The sequence below is a fragment of the Phoca vitulina genome, unplaced genomic scaffold (genome assembly GCF_004348235.1).
Source record: "Phoca vitulina isolate PV1807 unplaced genomic scaffold, GSC_HSeal_1.0 scaffold41, whole genome shotgun sequence".
In the NCBI taxonomy this organism is placed as follows: domain Eukaryota; kingdom Metazoa; phylum Chordata; class Mammalia; order Carnivora; family Phocidae; genus Phoca; species Phoca vitulina.
The window spans coordinates 1,527,131-1,548,622 of NW_022589744.1; the positions used below are offsets into that span (position 1 = coordinate 1,527,131).

The 21,492-nt window shown below is 40.8% G+C and overlaps 1 protein-coding gene across 7 annotated transcripts in view; it reads left to right on the plus strand.

Moving 5' to 3' along the window:
• The window catches only part of TLK2 (tousled like kinase 2), a 121,081-nt gene that overhangs the window by 89,863 nt on the left and 9,726 nt on the right, over positions 1–21,492 (plus strand). For all 7 annotated transcript variants that reach the window (XM_032429934.1, XM_032429935.1, XM_032429937.1 and 4 more), the window contains 7 exons: positions 633–699; positions 2,533–2,630; positions 4,186–4,267; positions 8,752–8,843; positions 13,820–13,909; positions 17,371–17,540; positions 18,791–18,929. In XM_032429934.1, coding sequence (XP_032285825.1) covers positions 633–699; positions 2,533–2,630; positions 4,186–4,267; positions 8,752–8,843; positions 13,820–13,909; positions 17,371–17,540; positions 18,791–18,929 — 738 coding nt within the window. The remainder of the gene's footprint in view (positions 1–632; positions 700–2,532; positions 2,631–4,185; positions 4,268–8,751; positions 8,844–13,819; positions 13,910–17,370; positions 17,541–18,790; positions 18,930–21,492) is intronic.

Sequence of the window (21,492 nt, forward strand, 5' to 3'; positions counted from 1 at the left end):
TAAATACCTTTTTACAATTTATGGATTATTTCACATTCTCATTTAATAGGCACAGCAGCTTTGTTAGACGGGGATCATTGCTTGCTGCATTTTTAAGAAACTAAGACTTAAGTTAAAGTTAATTGTCCAAGGTCCCATGGCCAGTGGCCTGAGTTGCACTTTGAACCCTAGACCTCAGACTCCAAATCCTGGACTCTTCCACTATGTCATTCTTCTCCTTGTTATTATAGTATTATGCAGAGTCTAAGAGTTATCAAATAATCAAATCCATTGGCTTACTATTTTCCCTTCAAAAAAAAAACAAACCTAGGCATATAACTTTTGGCTACCTCTCCCAATGGATTTTCATCTGAGATTGTATGGACAAAACTCATTTCATAAATAACATAAAAATATAGCTCATTTATTTTCTCATTTTTTACAAATTAGTCTTCTGGCTTTGCAGTCCTTTCTTCATGTCATATCTGATAAATCAAAGAAGTTTTCTCTTGTCAAAGGATTGCAAGCTAATCTGTCTTAGTTACTTTAACAGAGAGACTGAATATACTGTACAGCATGCTTTGGCATTTGTCTTTTCATAGGCACACTACGATTTCAAATAATTTACTGGGATTTCAACCATTATCTTCTAGGTTAACATTAGCAGAATACCATGAACAAGAAGAAATCTTCAAACTTAGATTAGGTCATCTTAAAAAGGTAAGTGTAATGAGAAAAATATGTCTGGAGAATTTAGTTTACATGTGGTATTGGAGCAGATGTCATGGTTTGACATACCTGCAGAAATCTTGAGTAGTTGTGCTCACTATCACATCTTGTATTTAATTTTTTTTGAGATTTTATTTGTTTCAGAGAGAGTGCATGCACAAGCAGGGGGGAGGAGCCGAAAGAGAGAGAATCTCAGGGAGACTCCCTGCTGAGCATAGAGCCCGACTCAGGGCTCAATCTCAGGATCCTGAGATCATGACCTGAGCCGAAATCAAGAGGCAGAGGCTCAACCGGCTAAGCCACCCAGGCACCCCGCCCCTTTTGTATTTCTAATGATGAAATGTCTTTCAATTTTTGAGTCAACTCCAGCCACCCAGTGGCAGCACTTTTTTTTTTTTTTTTTTTAAGATTTTATTTATTCATCTGAGACACAGAGATACAGAGAGAGAGAGAGCATGAGCAGGGAGAGAGGCAGGGGGAGAAGGAGAAGCAGGCTCCCCGCTGAGCCAGGAGCCCAATGTGGGGCTCGATCCCAGGACCCTGGGATCATGACCTGAGCCGAAAGCAGATGCTTAACCATCCGAGCCACCCAGGCGCCCCGGGAGCACTTTTTCAACCAATGATATACCAATAGATAATTCTGGTATATGTCATAAAGCTTCATAAGTAGTTATCCTTATAGTAAAAATTAAATACAATATGAGTAGGTGGTTCAGATTTGTCATAAAGCTTCATAAAGCTTCACAAGTAGTTATCCTTATAGTAAAAATTGTCATATATGTATATGTCATAAAGCTTCATAAGTAGTTATCCTTATAGTAAAAATTAAATACAATATGAGTAGGTGGTTCAGATTTGATATGAAAACTCTTAGGATATTTTATTTTATTTATTTATTTATTTTAAAGATTTTATTTATTTGAGAGAGTGCATGTGCGCATGTACACGCACGCGCGCGCGCGCGCGAGAGAGAGAGGGAGAGAGAGAGCACAAGCAGGGGGAGCGGGAGAAGGAGAAGCAGACTCCCCGCTGAGCAGGGAGCCTGACACGGGACTCAATCCCAGGACCCTGGGATCATGACCTGAGCCGAAGGCAGACACTTAACCAACTGAGGCACCCAGGCGCCCAAAAACCCTTAGGATATTTTAAATCACATAGTAGCTCTTATCTCTTGCCTAAACTGGCTAAGAAGAGAAGGTCTTGTACAAGCCATATTGTAACACAAAGGCACCCACATAAAAATTGTTGACAGTGTTCACAGAGGCATCTTGGATGTAGTTGCTCATCTCCTAAATTTAACAGCCCATACATTTTTGGTAGATGCCACTTACGGTGATGATGGTCAATAAGCATTTAATAAACTGCTGTTGGTGTGTGTTTGTTTTTCCCCACTGGGTTCTCAGATCTTGTTAAATCAGTGGAACTTAAGGCACCAAGCATGATCCATACTTACAGAGCAGAACCAGATAGAGAATCTGATTTTTGTTTAAAGAAAAATGTGTGTGCCTATATGTAAAAACAGAGAACATTTCTGGAAATTTACACAAGACACTTAAAAGCAGTTACATACAGGGAATGGGCATAATAGAGAGGAGGACTTGGGAGCAGAGGGCTTTTTTCTTACTTGTGTACTCCTTTGTATGGTTTGAATTTTTTTATTATTTGCTGTGGGCTTGTTTTTTATGATTATCTTAAAAACTTTTTCAATTTGAAAGAAACATTTTCCTTTAGTTTTTCAAAAGAGAAATGTCTGCTGTTTTTGAAATGAGATTCTGAAAAGGTGGTGTCCTGTGTTCTGAGCTATTTCTTTCCTTTTCACTTTAGGAAGAAGCAGAGATCCAGGCAGAGCTGGAAAGGCTAGAAAGGGTTAGAAATCTACATATCAGGGAACTAAAAAGGATACATAATGAAGATAATTCACAGTAAGCAACTTGGGGGTATGTTGGGTTGGAGATTGCTGAACACTTTCTGACATGAATGGTCAAGAATGATGTTTCTGCATATTATAAATTGGGTAAATGATTCCACAGTGTATTTAGCTCTGTTGCAAGGTTATAATACAGGTTTGTGAACACAACTATGATGTGCTTTAGTTTAAATATATGTAAATATATTAGATTTATATGTTAATATCTATACATGTATTATAGCACTTTTACACAAGTAGAGGTCACTAAAACAATATAGCTTTGCAGTTGTACGTAGTTGGGATACACTGTATATTCAGATTCCTGCAGAACCTTGCTAAATGGAAGCATGGGTGACAGTGTGGTGTCGTGGAATGATACCGGGTTGAGATGGCACTGGTTTTGCAATGACCTTTAAGGGCCATTTGGATGTTGAGATTTTAAACAAGACTCTCTTAAGTTCAGTGCATTAATTGTAGATGAATGCCCACCTTTGTTTATAAGTCATTTAAAGGATTGCAACTGAAAAGTAGATTAAAGTGGGAAGTAGCTTCAGTCCAGAATCTGTTCCTTCCCTTCTCTTGTTTTTCTGACTCTGAACCATCAATTTTTTGGGCATAGCTGTAGCTTGTGTATATTTGTTTGGCCAGTGTGAGCCATGGGCTTTCCTTTCTGTGAAGTGTCAGGCCCCACAGTTCCCATGACTGAGCTCTCCGTGTGTGTCCGACACAGTGCCTCGTGCCCTGTTGCTGTCAGCTCATCTTCCCAGTAGCCCAGTGAAACTCAAGTCAGCCTGACCAGGGACCCGTACCCGTGCGACTGAACAGCTCCAGAGCTGACCGCCCCACGGTCATGTCGCCTCTCTCTGCAGGCATGTCAGTGTCTCAAAATGAAAGTAATTTCAGGATTAATAGTGGGGCTATTTAAGATCCGGAATTAGGTAGAAATATTTATGAAGTTACTTTTGTCAGCATCTCTCCTTTCTTTGTCTTATTGTTAGAAAACAACACAAGGTGGAATCCTCTGTGGGGAAAACAGTTATATCATGAAACTGTCTTAAAGAGAGAACATGAATGCACATAGAACATGTGACTTCCTTAATAAATCCATTTTTAAGGCCCTGGGAAATATCTTGGAACTTTATTATATTAGTTTGGGAATGGTGGGAATACTTTGGAGGAAATGGGTAGCACAGTTTGAAAATCCCTGATCTGGTAGAGTCTGTACCCCCCTCACCTTAGAGCAGGTGGATAGTGTTGGGAGTTGCACAGCTACCTTTCAGAAGGGGAGGAAGGTCAACAAAGGTTACAGGTCCACTTGTGGCTACGCTGAGGCTGGCACCTCTGGCTTATGGTTCTCTACGGCCAGTGCTGTTCACTGTCATTAGGCGGTCTCCTTGAACCGTAGAGCTTACTTCATGTTCACAGCTAGCCGTGTCGGTGTTGTGACCAAACTAGCAGCAGCAGCTATAATCGTGTGTATAGCATGTGAGGTGTTCTGGGAATTTTGCCAGCATGGAAGATTGTGTAGTCCTTAAACTCAGGATGTTCTGTATTTTCTGTTTCCACAGATTTAAAGATCATCCAACGCTAAATGACAGATATTTGTTGTTACATCTTTTGGGTAGAGGAGGTTTCAGTGAAGTTTACAAGGTAAGTGTAAGAAACTGGGTACAAAGACTAAGCATTGAATTCTTGGTTATTACCAACTTGGAGAACATTAAGAATAGTGATAATTGTGGGTTGATATCTATTTGTTGAAATTCAGAAACTCTAAGAACCTGTATCTTTAGAAGAACTGCTTCCAGTAAACCTAAGTGACTAAGGCAGGATACAGTAGTTTGCCGTATTTTCAAGTTTGAAAAATAAAAAAACAGGAAGGAAAAACACTTCTTTCTGGGTAGTGAAATTGCAGTGATTTTTATTCTGGTTCTATACTTTCTGCCTCACTTACATTTGTTAGAAATGAGTATGTGTTACTTTTATTTTTATAAAATTTTTTAGCAAAATAGATGTGTTAAAGTTAATTCTTACTTGAAAACTTGCTTTTTGTTTTAAAATGTTCTCGTCTTCTGAGTCTGAGTGTTTAGTAACTCTGGCGTTCCGAAGAAGCATCCTGGCTTCGGCCGGGCCAGTGAAGTTCAAGTTCAGAGCACTGTGCCTCCAGGTGGTCAGTTGTACTAAATGAGAAATTCAGCTGGTTTTCAGGATAACTGCAGATCCAATAACATGTTCACCGGTCACCACCTCCTTCAGTTTCTAGGTGTTTCTAGCACCAGGCTTTTACATGCAGAATCCGTTTATTAAATGGTCTTTACTACATGGCCCTGTGAAGTCCCTCTTCCTGAGGTGCAGCCTTCACTGTTGGGATTTACGTTATGCCCTTTGAATTTATATATGGGAAATCTTTTGGACAAAATAATTAGTTTTCATTTCAGGTAAAAACTGGTTCTACCCCCCATCTTTTTTTTTTTTTTTTAATATATTTTTTTAAGATTTTATTTATTTATCAGAGAGAGAGAAAGACAGAGGCAGGCAGAGGGAGAAGCAGGCTCCTTGCTGAGCAAGGAACCCGATGTGGGACTCGATCCCAGGACCCTGGGATCATGACCTGAGCCGAAGGCAGAGGCTTAACCAACTGAGCCACCCAGGTGTCCCTTTTTTTTTTTTTTAAGATTTTATTTATTTGAGAGAGAGAGCACAAGCAGGGGCAGAGGCAGAGGTAGAAGCAGACTCCCCGCTGAGCAGGGATTCTGATAGTCGGCTTGATCCCAGGACCCTGAGATCATGACCTGAACCAAGGTCTTAACTGACTGAGCAACCTAGGCGCCCCATCCCCCACCTTTTATTGTTATAAAAAATAACTGTATTTTCCAAAACCATTAGTGCCTGTGTGTGTGTGTGTATATGTGTGTATTTTTTAATCGAAGTGTAGTTGGCACACGATGTTATATTAGTTTCAGGTGTACAACATAATGATTCAACAGTTTTCCTTTTTTTAATGTTAATTTTTTACTGTGGTGATATATACATAAAATTTGCCATTTTAGCCATTTTAAGTGTACAGTTCAGTTGCATTAAGTATATTCATAATGTGCAGCTACCATCACAATCCACTTCCAGAAGTAGAATATTATTTTTATTTATTTATTTTTAATTTTTATTGTTATATGTTAATCACCATACATTACATCATTAGTTTTTGATGTAGTGTTCCATGATTCATTGTTTGTGCATAACACCCAGTGCTCCGTGCAGAACGTGCCCACTTTAATACACATCACCAGGCTAACCCATCCTCCCACCCCCCTCCCCTCTAGAACCCTCAGTTTGTTTTTCAGAGTCCATCATCTCTCATGGTTCGTCTCCCCCTCCGATTTCACCCCCCTTCATTCTTTTTAATGTACTGTTGGGCTTGATTTTCTAGTTTATTGTATTTTGTTACCTATGTTTGTAAGTGGGACTGGCCCATAGTTATCTTTTGTGTATAGGCAGCATTGTCTAGCTTCTGTGTCCTAGCTTATCCAGAATAAGTTGTGCCTACGTATATATTTTTCCCCCATGCCCTGGAATGCATTGTATAGGAATTGTTGGCTCCTTGAAAGTTAGAGCAGACTCAGAATCCTATGGGGGGATATCATTATACAGGAAAACTTTGTGACCACCTTTTTAAAGTTCCTTCTACAACTATTGATTTATTCACATTTTCTCTCTTCTTCTTCTCCCTCTTTTGATAATTTAATTTTTCTGGAAAATCTTCTATTTCACCTTGATTTAAAAATATCCATACCTTAGTCATTTCTCTTTTTTTTTAATGAAATGTTTATTTTTGTATCTCGACTGATAGGTCAGAGAGGTTAGTCAGTGGGGTTTTTTTTTCCCCTCTAAGAATCAACTTTTTATCTTATTGATCAAGTCTACTGTTTAATTTGGGTTTTTCTTTTCATTAACTTTTGCTTTTAGTCTTTCCTTCCTTTTACTTTCTTGGTTTTTATTTTCATTCTTGAATCATACACTTGGTTTATTTTTTATTTTTGATAAACTTTTTCAGTTGTGGTAAAAAAAAAAAAACAAAATTTACCATCATTAACCATTTTTAAATGTACAGTTCAGTAGCATTAGGTATGTTTATGTTGTTGTGAAACAGATCTCCAGAACTTTCTCATCTTAGAAAACTGAAACTTTACCCATTAATCAACAGCTCTCCCGTTGCCCTCCCACAGCCCCTGCGAACCACTGTTCTGCTTTCCGTTTCTATGAATTAGACTGCTGTCAGATACCTGTATAAGTGAAATCACAATAGTCTCTTAGTGACTGGCTCAGTCCACTTAGCATAATGTTCTCAGAGTTCATCCATGTTGAAGCTTGTGATAGGATTTCCTTCTTTTAAGGCTGAATAACATTCCATTGTATGCACATGCTTCATTTGCTTTATCCATTTATCTGGCAGTGGACATTGGGGCTGCTTCCTCTTCTTGTCTGTTGTGAATAGCGCTGCTTTGAACATGTGTGTGCAGAGATCTCTTGGAGACCTTGCTTTTAATTCTTTTGGCTATAAACCCACAAGTGAGACAACTCCTTCTTTAAAACATCAAAATTTGTTCTTGGTGCTTCCCAGTTGCTAGTTAGTGATTTCTTCATCCTGTTTTTTTTTTCCTAGTGTGTTCCTTAAACCTTTTAACATTCCTGAAATGTAGGTACTTCCTCCAGTGTTGTGTGCATTCCATGTAGTTCTTCTTTTGCTTTTCTCCACTCCCCAGAGGCCCTTCTTAAAATCAATGGTGGATCATAGTGTCTTGGATTCAGAAATACAGTATGGTAGGTGGAGAAAAAGACACTTGTATATCATTAGTACTCTTATAAATTAGGTGCTATTTGATCTGGCTTTTAATGGCTTGGAATGGTTCTCTGCTGTAAAGCCAAGATGGTATACAAGCTTGCAGGTAGACTTCAGAGTCTGTAAGAATTTCCATTTCTGTGAAATAAGATACTCTGTTTGAATTGTGTGGTTTCTATATTTTAAAAACTACTGGTTTAAATTTAGTATAAATTGGAAGTTTCTTTTATAAGCAGCCCTCTCTTGCATTTAGTGCTTTCCTGAGGTAGCTTACAGTTTAAAAAATCCATTGAACAGTAATCATCACTATTCATGGACTCTTCCTGTGCCTGTTACCTTCATCTGTTCATACAGTTGTGGAAACTGGCAGATGGCTGGTAATAGTGTTGGAACTCAGGTATTAAGTTTCTCATCTGAACTTTAAAGACTAAGAAAAACTATTCATTCCAAAAGAATTCCTCAGTAAATTCTTTTGTATAAGAGAAATTTCCTATTATATTAAAATACTACTCACTTTATCAAATTGTGATTTACACCCAGCATCCTCAAAAACCCACCTGTTTCCCTTCTTCCCTCTATGACACAGCACTACCTAAGCTGATGGAGGACTTGGCCAGTAGTGGTGGTCTTTGGGGAAAGTCTGTCCCTTTCTTTGGACAGTGTTAGAGGAGTGACCTGGTGTGACTAACTTTAGACATTGCTGGGATCAAAAACTGCTTTTTACCATCATATATGGATAGGACTGTTTTTTGTTTCTGTTTGTGTTTTAATAAACACAGTATAACAAATTACGAGGTTATTTTCTAACAAACATAGTGAAAAGGAATATCTGGAGGGGTTATTTCTCACGGAGCAGGTAGTCTGTGTCCCCAGCATTTCAAAAGCGGCAGGACTTGCTAGGGAAGCATATGCCAAGTCCCAGTGTCAGCAGAGGGGTGAGATACAGCCCAGGGGAGCAGGTCCCCAGAGAGGGCGGGTGGTGTCCACCGAGAAACTGCTTGGAAGGGACTGGTAAGGCACAGGCCGACTTGCTGCTTGTGGTGTGTGCTGGGTTGTTCTCTAAGCCCCTTGGTGCCAGTGCATCTGGAGACTTCTAAATTATCTGGTCACAAGTTTTAAGAAGATGGTTGTAACTCTGAAACAAGTACGTGATGTGTTGTCCTCCATGGCTGTTTGTATTTAATAATGCATTTTGGGTTTTGACTACATCCATGTGTTAAATAGAAGCTTCAAATCCGTTACTTGCCTGTAATTCTTGTTAGCTTTTATCAAGAATATAACTTATTCCTTTTCTTTGTAGGCATTTGATCTAACAGAACAAAGATATGTAGCTGTGAAAATTCACCAGTTAAATAAAAACTGGAGAGATGAGAAAAAGGAGAATTACCACAAGTAAGTGACGCCAGAGTGTGTGATTTGTCAGAATTCAGTAGTGGTGGCTGTAACGTGAGCCTGTGTTACCAGCAGTACGTGTCTTGCTGTGGGGATGTCCTTTACTCCTCCTCACTGTCCTAGCAGAGTGAGTAACTGTTCCATCTTACTGATGAGCAAACTGAAACTGAACAGAATTCAAGTCATAGTTAAAAAATGGCTGAGCTGGTATTTAAATCTAGACTTCCCTCAATCCAAAACCCATGCTCTTTAACCTCCCTTTCCATTGTGTGTCTAACATTAGCTACAATAAACGGCAAAGACTCAGAAACCATCTTGCTTGTCTGTAGAGAGCAGATGATAGTGCCCTGGGGATCCCGGGGAGCTTGGGGAGGGACTTTTTTCTGCTGTTTCAGTCATTTCATCCTGAAGGAGACGGTGGGGGTACGTGGGATGCGTCAGTGGTGCTTGTTTGACTCCTTCAGCTCCTCAGTGCTTCGCTCACCTCGCCCTCACGGTTTCCCCTCTGAGAATTCTCCGTGTTCGGTGTCCTGCTTACTGTGCTTGCCCGTCTTCTGCAAGCCGCTAGTGGCGGTCCTCCGCCGTATTTAGGGAGGGGGGTGGGAGAGTGACGACTTTAGAAGGAATGATTATTACATGTACGGGTGTGAATTTCTTAGATCCACTAATATCAGGTTTTCCTTGTTTCCCCCACCCTGAGCTTCAGAACGTGGGAATTCGTGGCTCATTTGGTTTGGAAGCCACGCATACTTAATTTGCTTTTAGGATCCCTCTGTGGGCTTAGTATTGTTTCCTTGTTATAGGTACAAGCCCTGAGTTAGAAATGCCCTAACCCTGAAGGGAGAAGACAGCCCCCCACCCTTTTTTTTTTTTTTTTTTTTAAGATTTTGTTTATTTGACAGAGAGTGAGTGAGAGAGCACAAGCAGGGGGAGCGGCAGGCAGAGGGAGAGGGAGAAGCAGCTCCCCACTGAGCAGGGAGCCCAAACGCGGGACTCGGTCCCAGGACCCTGGGATCATGACCTGAGCCAAAGGCAGACCTTCCCAAGACAGCCCTTTTTGATATAAACAACCCACCTCCTTTCTATAAAAGCAGTTTTGTTTTTTTTTCTTATAAATAATAGTACTTTGGAGGGGAAAAAAGCAGTGGACTTTGAAGTAACCATTTTTTAATTGGCTGCTAAATCTCATTTCTACATCATCAACTGGTTCTTGGGGCATGGACCAGGGCATCTCTTACTGTACCCCTGTTACTTACGGGGGGTCCAGGAACTCTTCCTTTCCGTGCAGATTGGCAGTGGCACTCAGCCCTGGAGAAGTGGGGGTTCCTGTGCATTAAGGGAAGTAGGGCTTAGCAGAGGTGGGCAAAGGGATGATGTGTGGTTTATGCATGGCACCCTGCGTGTGTATCCTATGTGACAGGCAGCTGCAGTCCAGATGCTTCTGAGGAGCAGTTACATTATTAGAAGTGCATTCCAGTGACTTGGCGTGCGGGGACGAATGGCATGCCACAGTGAACGCCAGGAGCACTGCAGAGAAGGAAACCACATGTTGTTCTGACCAGTTATAAATGAGAAATGTCCCCATTACATTGAGACTCTCAGTACATAAGGGTGTTAGAACTATACATGCTTCTCTTTAAAAATGCTCTTCAGCTCTCCTTGGAGGCTGTTCTCCATCTTATGTGTGCATTGACCACTCTAAACCACTTGACTTCACAAGGGGCCAGCCTTGGTCAACCTTGAGAAGATGGTTCCTGTGTTGGGACTGACGCATACTTTGCCTGGTCTCAGTGTCCAGCTTTTAGGCTGGCCCGAAAGAGAACTCTGGAAGGAACACTGTGGTAACTGTAGGAGGGGTGCTGCTTGCCTTAGCCTTTTGCAACAGTGAGGGATTGAAGCCGGGACTGTATGCCTCCGCGACACATTTGGCAAGCTGTTTCAAGTGCTAGCGGGTAGAGATTGGGGATCTGTCTCACATTTCTCTACCAGGCGGAGTCATAGCGCAAGTGAAGGGGGTTGTCTCATTTTTCTAAGCTCTCGACTGGTCCAGCTGCAGTCTCACAGTGGTGCCTTCCTACCTCTGTTTCCTCACCGGAGGTGGGAATCATGGCAACCAAGTACCTTCTATGGAGCTGTCTCTGCAGGGGCCATTTCCTAGCCAAAAAACACATGGGGGAGGGAGTGTGCAGAGTTCTTGTGACTTCCATTCACGCCTGGGGAGAAATTCATAAGCACTCCACCTTGCTTTGAAAGATTTTGCTTGATATGAAATCATACTGATGAATACAGGCTATATAGATAATAGTGAATTAGCAAAATGTCATTAATGCCTTTGAACTTAAAGAAGGCTTATATCAAGCTCATAACAGATTTTAGAAGGTGCTTTAAAAATTCAGTATTAAACTAAAAAGTGGTTCACTTCAGTGTTGTGGTAACATTATAAAATATGAAAATGCTACTATTCTTCTGCATAGTAGTGTCTTTGCTTTTCCTGTCATGGGAGTGACTTCCCAGTCCCATCTGGAATCAAGACATTTATTTGGGTAAAAAGGAAGGAAGAACTCAAAATTAAAGGTGGTTGTTTTGTTTAATTTTGAGTTCTCTTCTGCACCTCCTTTCCTCTCCTTCCCCCACAAACAAAAAGCAAATTGTTTTACTTTTGCATTATTAAAGCATTAGTATCACAGGATTTCTTTAACTCCCCCAAACAACATATTAAAAACTCCACAGTAGGAAGCATTTCATATAAAGCTGTCCACAGAAATAATTGTATCTGAATTAGTTAGTATACTCTTGTGTATGATACTCTTCTAATTTTTTAGGACAGAATCATTTTGGAAGCCTAAATATACATCCATTTACAGGAGGGTAAAAAACTAACACGTTAGTGGATACATTTCTTCCAGTTTCTAATTACAGTTTCTGTATTTGTAGTGCATTAATCCCTCGGATGCTAAATTACAAGTTGAACATAGGAGGGATGTGGCAGAGCTCCTGGCTTGCCTGATGAAGCACGAGAAGCGGGCTTAGGGCCTGACATGATGTTGAGGGAGGGCTTTCAGTGTTCACAGCAAATGCCCTTGGTTGACAAGGACTTTGAATGACCCTCCCTTTGGTTTTTAATGTTTGCCTCCTTTAGTTCCCTCTATTTTCTGTACCTTGATAGAGAAATTGGTCTCTGTTCTGAAACGTACGACAAAATCAAAAAGTTTAAACAGAATGGCAGAGAACTATACATTTGTAGCGTGCTAGCGTAAGAAATGACTTGAATGGTTATCTAGTTAGTCCCTAGCTTTCTAAACTTGGTTTTTGTGAACAGCGTCACCTTAATTTTACTGAATGAATTATTACACGGAATCTTGATATTTGAAAAAGACAGGTGTGACGCTGCTTAGGTGGGATGTGGGGTTGGGCCACAGTTACATTTGCTCAGCATCTGCACAGGGGGCTCCAGAGGCCTGGATCTCCAAGAAGCGTCCTTTGAAACCTCCAGTCCTGTGCAGCCATGGGGAAGCCCCGAAAAGCGATGTCACAGAGCTGGGACTCGGGGCCAGGTTTCCAGGTCCCAGTGTAGTGGGTGTCCTAACACTGCTCTGCCTAAGTGCTGGCAAGTCTTTTCTTTTCAGAAAGACATAAAGATGATGAAATGAAGTATTAGAAGAAGCAAAAAAAACTGTAAAAAGTGGCAGCTTGAAAAAATAAGCTTAGTCAAACACAGTTTCTATCCGGGAAAAACGTGTTTAATTAATTTTAGATTCCTATTCCTCTCTCCTCCTTGTCCTGCTTGTTTCCTCAGCTTTTCTTTAGTTGAGTACTTTCTGTGTATCTTTGACATACTGGAATACACCAGTTTCAGAAAGCATCATCTTAGTTTTATTTTACCATACTCTGGAAAATTTCTCTTTTCTGACTCTTTGCCTTATAAGAAAATGCCCCAAACTAAATGGTGGTAGCTTACTTAAAATAGAAAAATTTTCTGTTGCTCTCTTCGTAAATAAGAACTAAATACTTCAAAAATTATTGGTAATTATATTGAATAAATTTGTTCTGTAATTCTTTTAAAATTCAATGAATATGTGAAATTACATAATTTGTTTTGTTCCTAATCTTATTAAATGACTTTAAATTGGAAAAGCACTAAAAAAAAAGATGTTAATATGTATATGTAAACTCTCATTCCAAGAAAACTAGGGTTCAGTAATTTTCTTTTTTTTTAAAGATTTGTTTATTTGAGAGAGAGAGAGTGCACGCACATGCACACACATGCATGCACGCACATGCCGAGAGGGAGGGGCAGAGGGAGAGAGAATCCCAAGCCGACTCCTCGCTGTGCGTGGCTTGATCTCACTACCCTGAGATCATGATCTGAGCTGAAATCAAGAGTTGGACCCTTAACGGACTGAGCCACCTAGGCCCCAGGTTCCATAATTTTTTTTATCGGTTTCATATTTTCTTAGAAGAAAGTAAAGCTGATAGCCCTTTAAATTCTTTTTGTAAGGAGAATTCTAGAACAAACAAATACAAAGCACTGCTAATTGCCTTATATAATCTGTAATCCTTTTACCCAAGCAGTTTATTGCCAAAATTGATCTCCTTGATGTAGCCCCAGGATATAAACATTTATAGATATGAAGTATCAGCTTTTGAAGGGAGAGAAAAAACTGTCTTTATAATTTTTAAAGCTTTGCTATTTGGGTGTAAATATCAAAGAGGAGAGATTGTGATAGAATGAACTTGAAAGGGATAAAAGGTTGACATCTAGTCATTCAACAAATATTTGAGCACCTGCTATTTTCTCAACAGCTTGGTAGACACCAGTAGTAAAAATAGGATGAGGAAAGATAGGGGGGCCAGCCGACCTGAATGGAATGCATAGGCAGAAATAAGGAGCAATGAGAGAATATGTAGGCGTATCCTTGAAGAGGTCTGAAAGACCGTCCAAAATACGAAATGTTAATTTTCCACTTTGTTTACAGGCATGCATGTAGGGAATACCGGATTCACAAAGAACTGGATCATCCCAGGATAGTTAAGCTGTATGATTACTTTTCACTGGACACTGACTCGTAAGTGCTGTGCTGTTTTAGCTTAGCAGTTGATACTGGTCTCTTGCAGTGTGTTGACTACTCATGGATTAGAGTTTCAATCTGGGTCGAGGAAATAACCTCTGAGGGAACCAAGTGCATTTATTTCTGGGCAGATGATCCTGTGTGAATTCACATTTGGGCCAGCAATACATCTCTTAGCCACAGGATGTGTGTAATGGTGTGCTGGTAAATGTTTAACAACCAGCTCAGTGGGGAGGGGATAGGGCTAATTCATAGTATTCAACAGTTTCTGTGATAATGAATTTCTCAACACGTCTGGTTTCATGCTACTAACTTAAAAAAAAAAATATCCAGCTTTATTGAGGTATAATTTATATACCATATAGTTCACCCATTTAAAGTATACAATTCAAGGCTTGTAGTATATTCACAGATATGTGCAGTCATCGCCATAGTCATTTTTAGAACGTTTTCACTACCTCAGAAAGAAACCCCATATTTTTTGCTATCACTCCCCTATTCTCCCCCTGCCCTGACCCCAGCCCTAAGCAGCCACTAATTTTTTTTTTTTTTTTTTTTGCCTCTATAGATTTCCTATTCTGGACTTTCATATGAATGACTCATAGTATATGGACTTTTATGACTGGCTTCTTTCATTTAACAAGATGTGTTTTCAAGGTTCATCCTTACTGTAGCATGTTACCAGTACTTCATTCCTTTTTAGGACCAAATATATTCCATTGTATGACTATACCACCTTTTGTTTGTCCATTCATCCTATCAGTGGCTTAGTGATTTAACTGTTGGCTCTTGGTAACTGTCACAAGGTGGTGCCAGCTACCTGTGACACTCACCAGTGAGTGTGGACTATACAAGAGTCTCTGCCCCAGCTGGAGATTCTGATGAACAGTGATGGATCTTTCAAGGAAGGACCAGCAATGTGATTTTATCATAGCACAAATGAAGGCGTAACCCAGTGCTGCCCATGAAATCGAGCCTCACAGGCATGTAGGAGGTTAGAGGTGGGAGGGATCTCAGTTCAGCCTTCCCACCGTAGAGATGGAAATTTGTGGACCAGGGAAGTTGAAGGACTTGCTTGAGATCTTTAGTACTCTTAGGCATTGTTGTATTTCATTACCTGGTGTAAGTGAGCTCTGTCACCTTTGGGTTTATCCAGGGGTTTAGAAATATTTCAGCATTTGGAAACGTTTTCTCTGTAGGAGTCTGAGCTGAGGAGAACATACTGTAGGGTCTGGCCAGCAGGTGTTTCTCTTCGCCTTGCAGGGTGATTCTAGGCGTTTTGGCCTATTCCAGATAGCAGCTGTCTCAGAGATTGCTCTGCCGAGAACTTTCCCACATTTAGAAATGTTTCCAAAAGGGGGAGACCTTAACTCCCTTTGGAAATGTGAACAATCCCTTCTTCCACCTGCTCAGGGATGTACCCTTTCCAGAAGGGTGGTCCTCAAACCTGGCATAGTCAGTGTGTGGTTAGCATGGATGGGGTTCAGATGAATATCTAGGTACAGAACAGGTCTTCACAGGGTGGTCTTACCTTTTTGCTTTGAGTAAATTCCTTGAATACTAAGTAGACTGCCCCCCCCCCGCCACCACCACCCCTCAAAATGTAAGTACAAAAAAAATCTCAAAAATAAATATGACTTGGATTATTTGCAATTTTGAATTGTGTATACACTTTTAACTAATCTGAGGAATTGACTTGGTTGTGTGCTATTCTTGAGTTTTTTTTTGTTCCTCCTGTTGTGTGTATGGTGAATTTTCACCATCATTTTAGAAAATCTTCTGAGAGTTGTTTGGGTGTTAAAGTGAGATTTTATTTTAAGCTTGCACTTGGGCCAAAGAATACATCAACTAAGCACGAGAGTCTGTCTCAGATCAGAGAATCTATAAGTTTTTGATATTTATCCTCAAATAGGGTGCTAGCATGCCCTTGTATGTTTCATAAGAAACATAAGCTGTTCAGTTCAGGGATCCCACAGAACTATGTATGTGCACCTTTCATTGCGGTGCTTTTTGAAGGCCTCAAATTGCCCAGGGGCCATAGTGCTAGTCCCGAGCCTGTTTGCTCTCAGGTCTGCTCCTCACCCTTCCCCTGCTCTGCATCTTAGGTGAGTTGACCCTTGTCATCTGTTTGACCACGCTCCTGTGTCAGTTGTTGTTCAGCTGGGGTCAGCCACTGCGGAGACAGAGATAGTGGGAGGTAGACACACACACACACACACACCCGCCCCCACTGTGATTCCAGTCTCTCTCGGTGACCCTCCATTCTGGTTGCACCATCTCCGTCATCTGGCCCTCTGGCCCTAGGGTGCTAATGGCTTCCTGTCTAGATGATCTCTGGGGTGCCTCACTGGCCAGTTTACCCTCTCAGCTCTTCCATCATCCATGTGATCAGTGCCCTGAATTAAAACCTCTCTGTTTTAAATACTCAGGTGGTTTTTATTTCCTGACTAGACCCTGAGTGATAACACCCACATTGTCACAGCTTAGGATAGTTTAAAAGGTCTTCATCTCTCAGGAATACTCAAACAATTCACGAAGCCTTACTTTGGTTTATAACTGCCTTGGAAGCTAGATGCATGACCCTTAATGCTACAAATGGTATGTAGTTTTAAATTTGGGTCTGTATATGTATTGATAAAAGTGGAGGAAAAAACTCATACTATGTAATAACACATTTGTTAGAACCACAGATACTGTGCTTTTATTTATTTTTTTAAAGATTTTATTCATTTATTTGACAGGGAGAGAGAGAGTACACAAGCAGGGGGAGCAGCAAGCAGAGGGAAGGGGGGAAGCAGGCTCCCCACTGAGCAGAGAGCCCAACTCGGGGCTCGATCCCAGGACCCTGGGGTCATGACCTGAGCCGAAGGCAGATGCTTAACCGACTGAGCCACCCAGGCGTCCCGATACTGTGCTTTTAGAAGTTCTTTTACACCTTGTATTTAGCAAGGAGAGATTATAGTACAGTATTGTGCCAAATTGCCATGAGATATGACATGAAACCAATTCTTGGGACCTGAGCAAACCCTAGATTCTTTCTTACTGTCAGCACTCGGGGTAATATGAAATGTTTGCATTGAGAATTGTGTACTTGACCACAATATGCTTGTTTAGAACTGGAGCACGGCATGTGTGGGAGACCCTTCTGAAAAGATCCCTAGCTTAGGTACATTACAGTTCTTGTCTGTATTCGTATAGTCTGGAATGTCATGGGTACATTGTAGCACAGCAGATTCTGGTGTGGAGGGTGTGAAGGCTCTTCACCAGGGGAGAATGCAGTTTCCTTCCCGTCAACCACTCAGGTAGCTACTACTGAATAAAGAATAGAACACTACTTTAAGGAATGAAGAAGAACAGAGCAAGAAGCTAATTACCTGAAGTTTTCACTGGGGCTGGTTTAAGAAGTCTTAATCTGCTTGCTCTTTCCCACGGTCAAATGTCGTTTTATTTGTCTTTAGGTTTTGTACAGTATTAGAATACTGTGAGGGGAATGATCTGGACTTCTACCTGAAACAGCACAAATTAATGTCGGAGAAAGAGGCCCGATCCATTATCATGCAGATTGTGAATGCTTTAAAGTACTTAAATGAAATAAAACCTCCCATCATACACTATGACCTCAAACCAGGTATGTCTGACTTCTAGGTGACGGTATTGATGGCTTTTCTCTGATCTCTGAAGGGACTTGTAATTTTACAAAGTTAGAGGATGTGAGGGAGCCTGGAAGCCTGGTAGCGTCTGGCTCTGCCCGGGCAGGTGTGGGAACAGAGTCCTGGCCCCACAGTGCTGGGCTTGAGAAGGGGAGTCGGATTAAATACTCAGGAGAAACAATGCCCTTGTCTTTAGAGCCAGGGCAGTTCATGATGTCAGCCGATTTAGAAAGAACTGCTCTGGCAGGCTCAGCTTTGTTTTTTTCCCATTACTCACACTGCGTAGCCGTTCCTCTCCTCCAGGTCTCTTTGATAAGTGCCCCCAGGTGAACAAGTTATTTTGTAGGTACACCTCCCGTTTGATTGAATCCCAATAGTTTTTCATCTTTTTGTATGGTTACTATGTAAACTTCAGTAGACCTTAGCGAACAGTAGAGGGCGGTTAAACTTCTTTTTTGTTGTCGTCATCGTGGGCTGGTTTTCCAGAAGTCTGTGTATGTTCTCTGTAGATAGCTGGCACCAGCTTGGCTGGGGTGTTCGGAAGATGGTTCCCACTTACCGCCTGGTGGGCGCAGTTGTTAACTCTGCTTTCCTCTCCTGGTAGCTGCATATTAAATCTCACGATTTATACTATTCTTTAATGTTCCAATGCAGTTCAAATGACTAAAAAATTCATTACAACAAAGTGATTTTTAAAACGATGGCCATTGTGTGATTGGGTTTTCCATCACTGAATCCAGGACATTTTCCTGGTGTAGGAGCTGTAGGTGGCACTGTGGTACTAGCTTTGATTCCCTTGTATATTTTTGTGTTTTTTGTTTTTGGGGTTTTTTGGTTTTTGTTGGTTTTTTTTTGTCCTGAAACGACTGTTCTAAACAGGGTGGTTTGGAGAGCGTTACTGAAAGTTCAGATGAAACTTTCCCACCATTTTTAACCAACTGTCCAAGTGATATTTTACTTTGGCGAGTTACTATTTTTTTCCCACTGCTCATAGTGGTGGTTTTGGCACATCTAGCAGGTGATTCTTGGAAAATGGAAGTTTGCAGCCAGACACTGAGGACTCTCCTCCAGCATCCAGAGTCCAGATCATTTTATTCCAGGAATTTAGATGTTTGCTATTATGTGCAAGAGTTTGAGTTCAGTTGTCCCCTTCTTGTCTGTTATTACCTTGAACTTTTCTCTTAATTAGTAAGTCTCTTTTTATTCATGAAGGTTTTCATCTTTTTAGGTAATATTCTTTTAGTAAATGGTACAGCATGTGGAGAGATAAAAATCACAGATTTTGGTCTTTCCAAGATCATGGATGATGATAGCTACAATTCAGTGGATGGCATGGAGCTAACATCACAAGGTGCTGGTACTTATTGGTAGGTATTTGGGAGATCTGCCAGGTTGGCTGGTGGAGATAAGGCTGTGCTATACTGAAATATTGGTAATTGATAATTAATATCTACATCCTGTCTTAGGCAAAAATGCTGTAAACCAAAGTAGACTCTCCTCCCCAAATATTACTGTCTTTCTGGCAGTTCGACTCTGTATTTAATTAATTTTTCTTTCCTTTTTTGGAAACCACTGAGAGAGGTTATATATGGCCAGGCGTTGGAGTTGTGTGTTTCTTCCTAGGGCTTGCCTTATGGAGGAGGAAGAGAATGAGATTGCTCATGTGTATTTAAAGAATGGCCCTAAATTATTTTCAATACAAATGCAGCTCTCTCTCTCTCTCTCTCTTTTTTCCCAAAAGAGGGGGAGAGAGGGAGAGAAAGAGAGAGAATCTTAAGCGGCTCCATACCCTGCGCGGAGCCTGATGCGCAGGCTCAGTCCCACGACCCTGAGATCACGACCTGAGCTGAAATCAAGAGTTGGACGCTTAACCGACTGAGCCATCCAGGTGCCCCATTGCAGGTCTCTTCCTATGCCTCAGTGGGATGAGGGATTAATCTCTAGAGTTGCCTGAGGATGGTGGACTGTCGAGAACTAAGGAGTTGTGAAAGATCAATATGTAAAGTAACCACAGCATCCCTTGAAATCTAAACAGGAAAAAAGTACAGTTTGCCAGGAAAATTATCCATCTCCTCAGCCATGCTCTAAACGGTTTTGGGCCACCTATCTTCCATCTGTTATCACTCATCTCCCTGCAACCACCCTACCCCAGCTAGCTCTATGACCTCTCCTACTTCTGCCTAGTATTCCTTTTGACAGCGAGAACCGTAAAAGATACTTGCAGCCCAAGCATTTAACTTCATGATTGTAAAGGCGTGTTAACAGAGCTTCCGGTGTGTTAACAGAGCTTCCTTTTCACTTCTGAGGTGGTAACACAAAGCTACATATTGGACATGTGATTCCAACATGGAGAAAGCCTCCAGCAGCACTCAGGGAGGGGTTATACATGCTGTTAAACCCCAGGGTCTGTTGGTCAGTCTCTTATCTTTGAGACTGGAGGGCCCTGGGCTTTAGCAGAATAGTGACTGCCTGGGAATGAGGGTGTGGGTTGGAAGCAGACAGAGAAGGGGGAGTTCGTTCACAACCCACAAGATGAGCTCTTTGCTCATCGGTCTGATCATATGTAAGTTATGTATGTTAGAGAAACCGTCACATCCTGAGAAAAACACCATGTGCACAAAATTTCTACTTTTCATTGCCCCTTATTTTTTGTGGCGATGGTACCTATAGTGAAAATCAGTCCCTAAATTAAAACTTTGAGATTCTAGGTTTAAAATAGAAGCTACACTTACAGTGTTTATTTACTATGGTGGTTATTGTGGGTTAGTGTTCCTGTCTCTAAATGATACAAAAATCTCTGTTGTTGGAAATTCTGGAAACAGGTCTATACCTCTGCTATATAAATTCACTAGAACTTAGATTTTAGCTTTTTTTTTTTGTTCTTTTTAAAAAGTGAAGCTAAATAACGTTTAAATTAGTTTTCTCATTGCCACCTATTGCTATATTTGCTAAGCTATTAAAAATTTAGTATTTGAAATTTAAACAAAAATTGTGTTTGGGATTTGCTTCAAAGTAATGTTTGGTGGGGGAGGGGCACATGAACAAAGATTGGCTCCATGTTGATACTTACTGAAACTGGGTGATGGTTACTTGGGTGTTAGTTTTACTGTCTACTTCAGATTATATTTGAAGATTGGTTTCATAATAAAAGGTGTGGTAGAGAGGGAGGCTACTGAGAAAATTTAATTCCATGGGTTCCTGTGAAGGTTTACAGAGTCTCCGTGTTGGTAGAAGCATTGTCATAATTACCCTCCTCATATGTCATCCTCTTGTGATGTCTGCAGAGATATAAACAGGATGGGAAGACAACAAAGTGTAGGTGACTGCAGTATTTTGGTTGTTGCAGTATTTGGTAGAATTCTTCTACATTGAATACTACTTTTCAGATTTTATTTTTAAGTAATCTCTACACCCAACATGGGAATCGAATGCATGCCCCTGAGATCAAGAGTCACGTGCTCTGTGACGCCTGGGTGGCTCAGTTGATTAAGCGGCCTACTCTTGATCTCAGCTCAGGTCTTGATCTCAGGGTTGTGAGTTCAAGCCCCACATCAGGCTCCACACTTAAAAAAAAAAAAACAAAGTCGTATGCTCCACCGACTGAGCCAGTCAGGCACCCTGAATACTACTAAATAAATGACCTGTAGACTAGACCTTGAGAATCTTCCCTATGACGATTTTATCATGATGGAATATGCAGCTTGTTTTTTAAACACAATTTAGTGCAATGTCATAGAACTGTCTTTTCTCTCCTGAAGTCCTCGATAGGGAATTAGAGCGCTTATTATTTTCAGTATTATTTGGATGAAGAACTAGTTTATTTCTCCATTTACACATGGGAAAACTGAGACCTAGAAAGTGATTTTCCAGATTTGTACTATCCAGTGGCAGTGTCTTTTTTTTTTTTTTTTTTTTTATCAATGTCTTTTG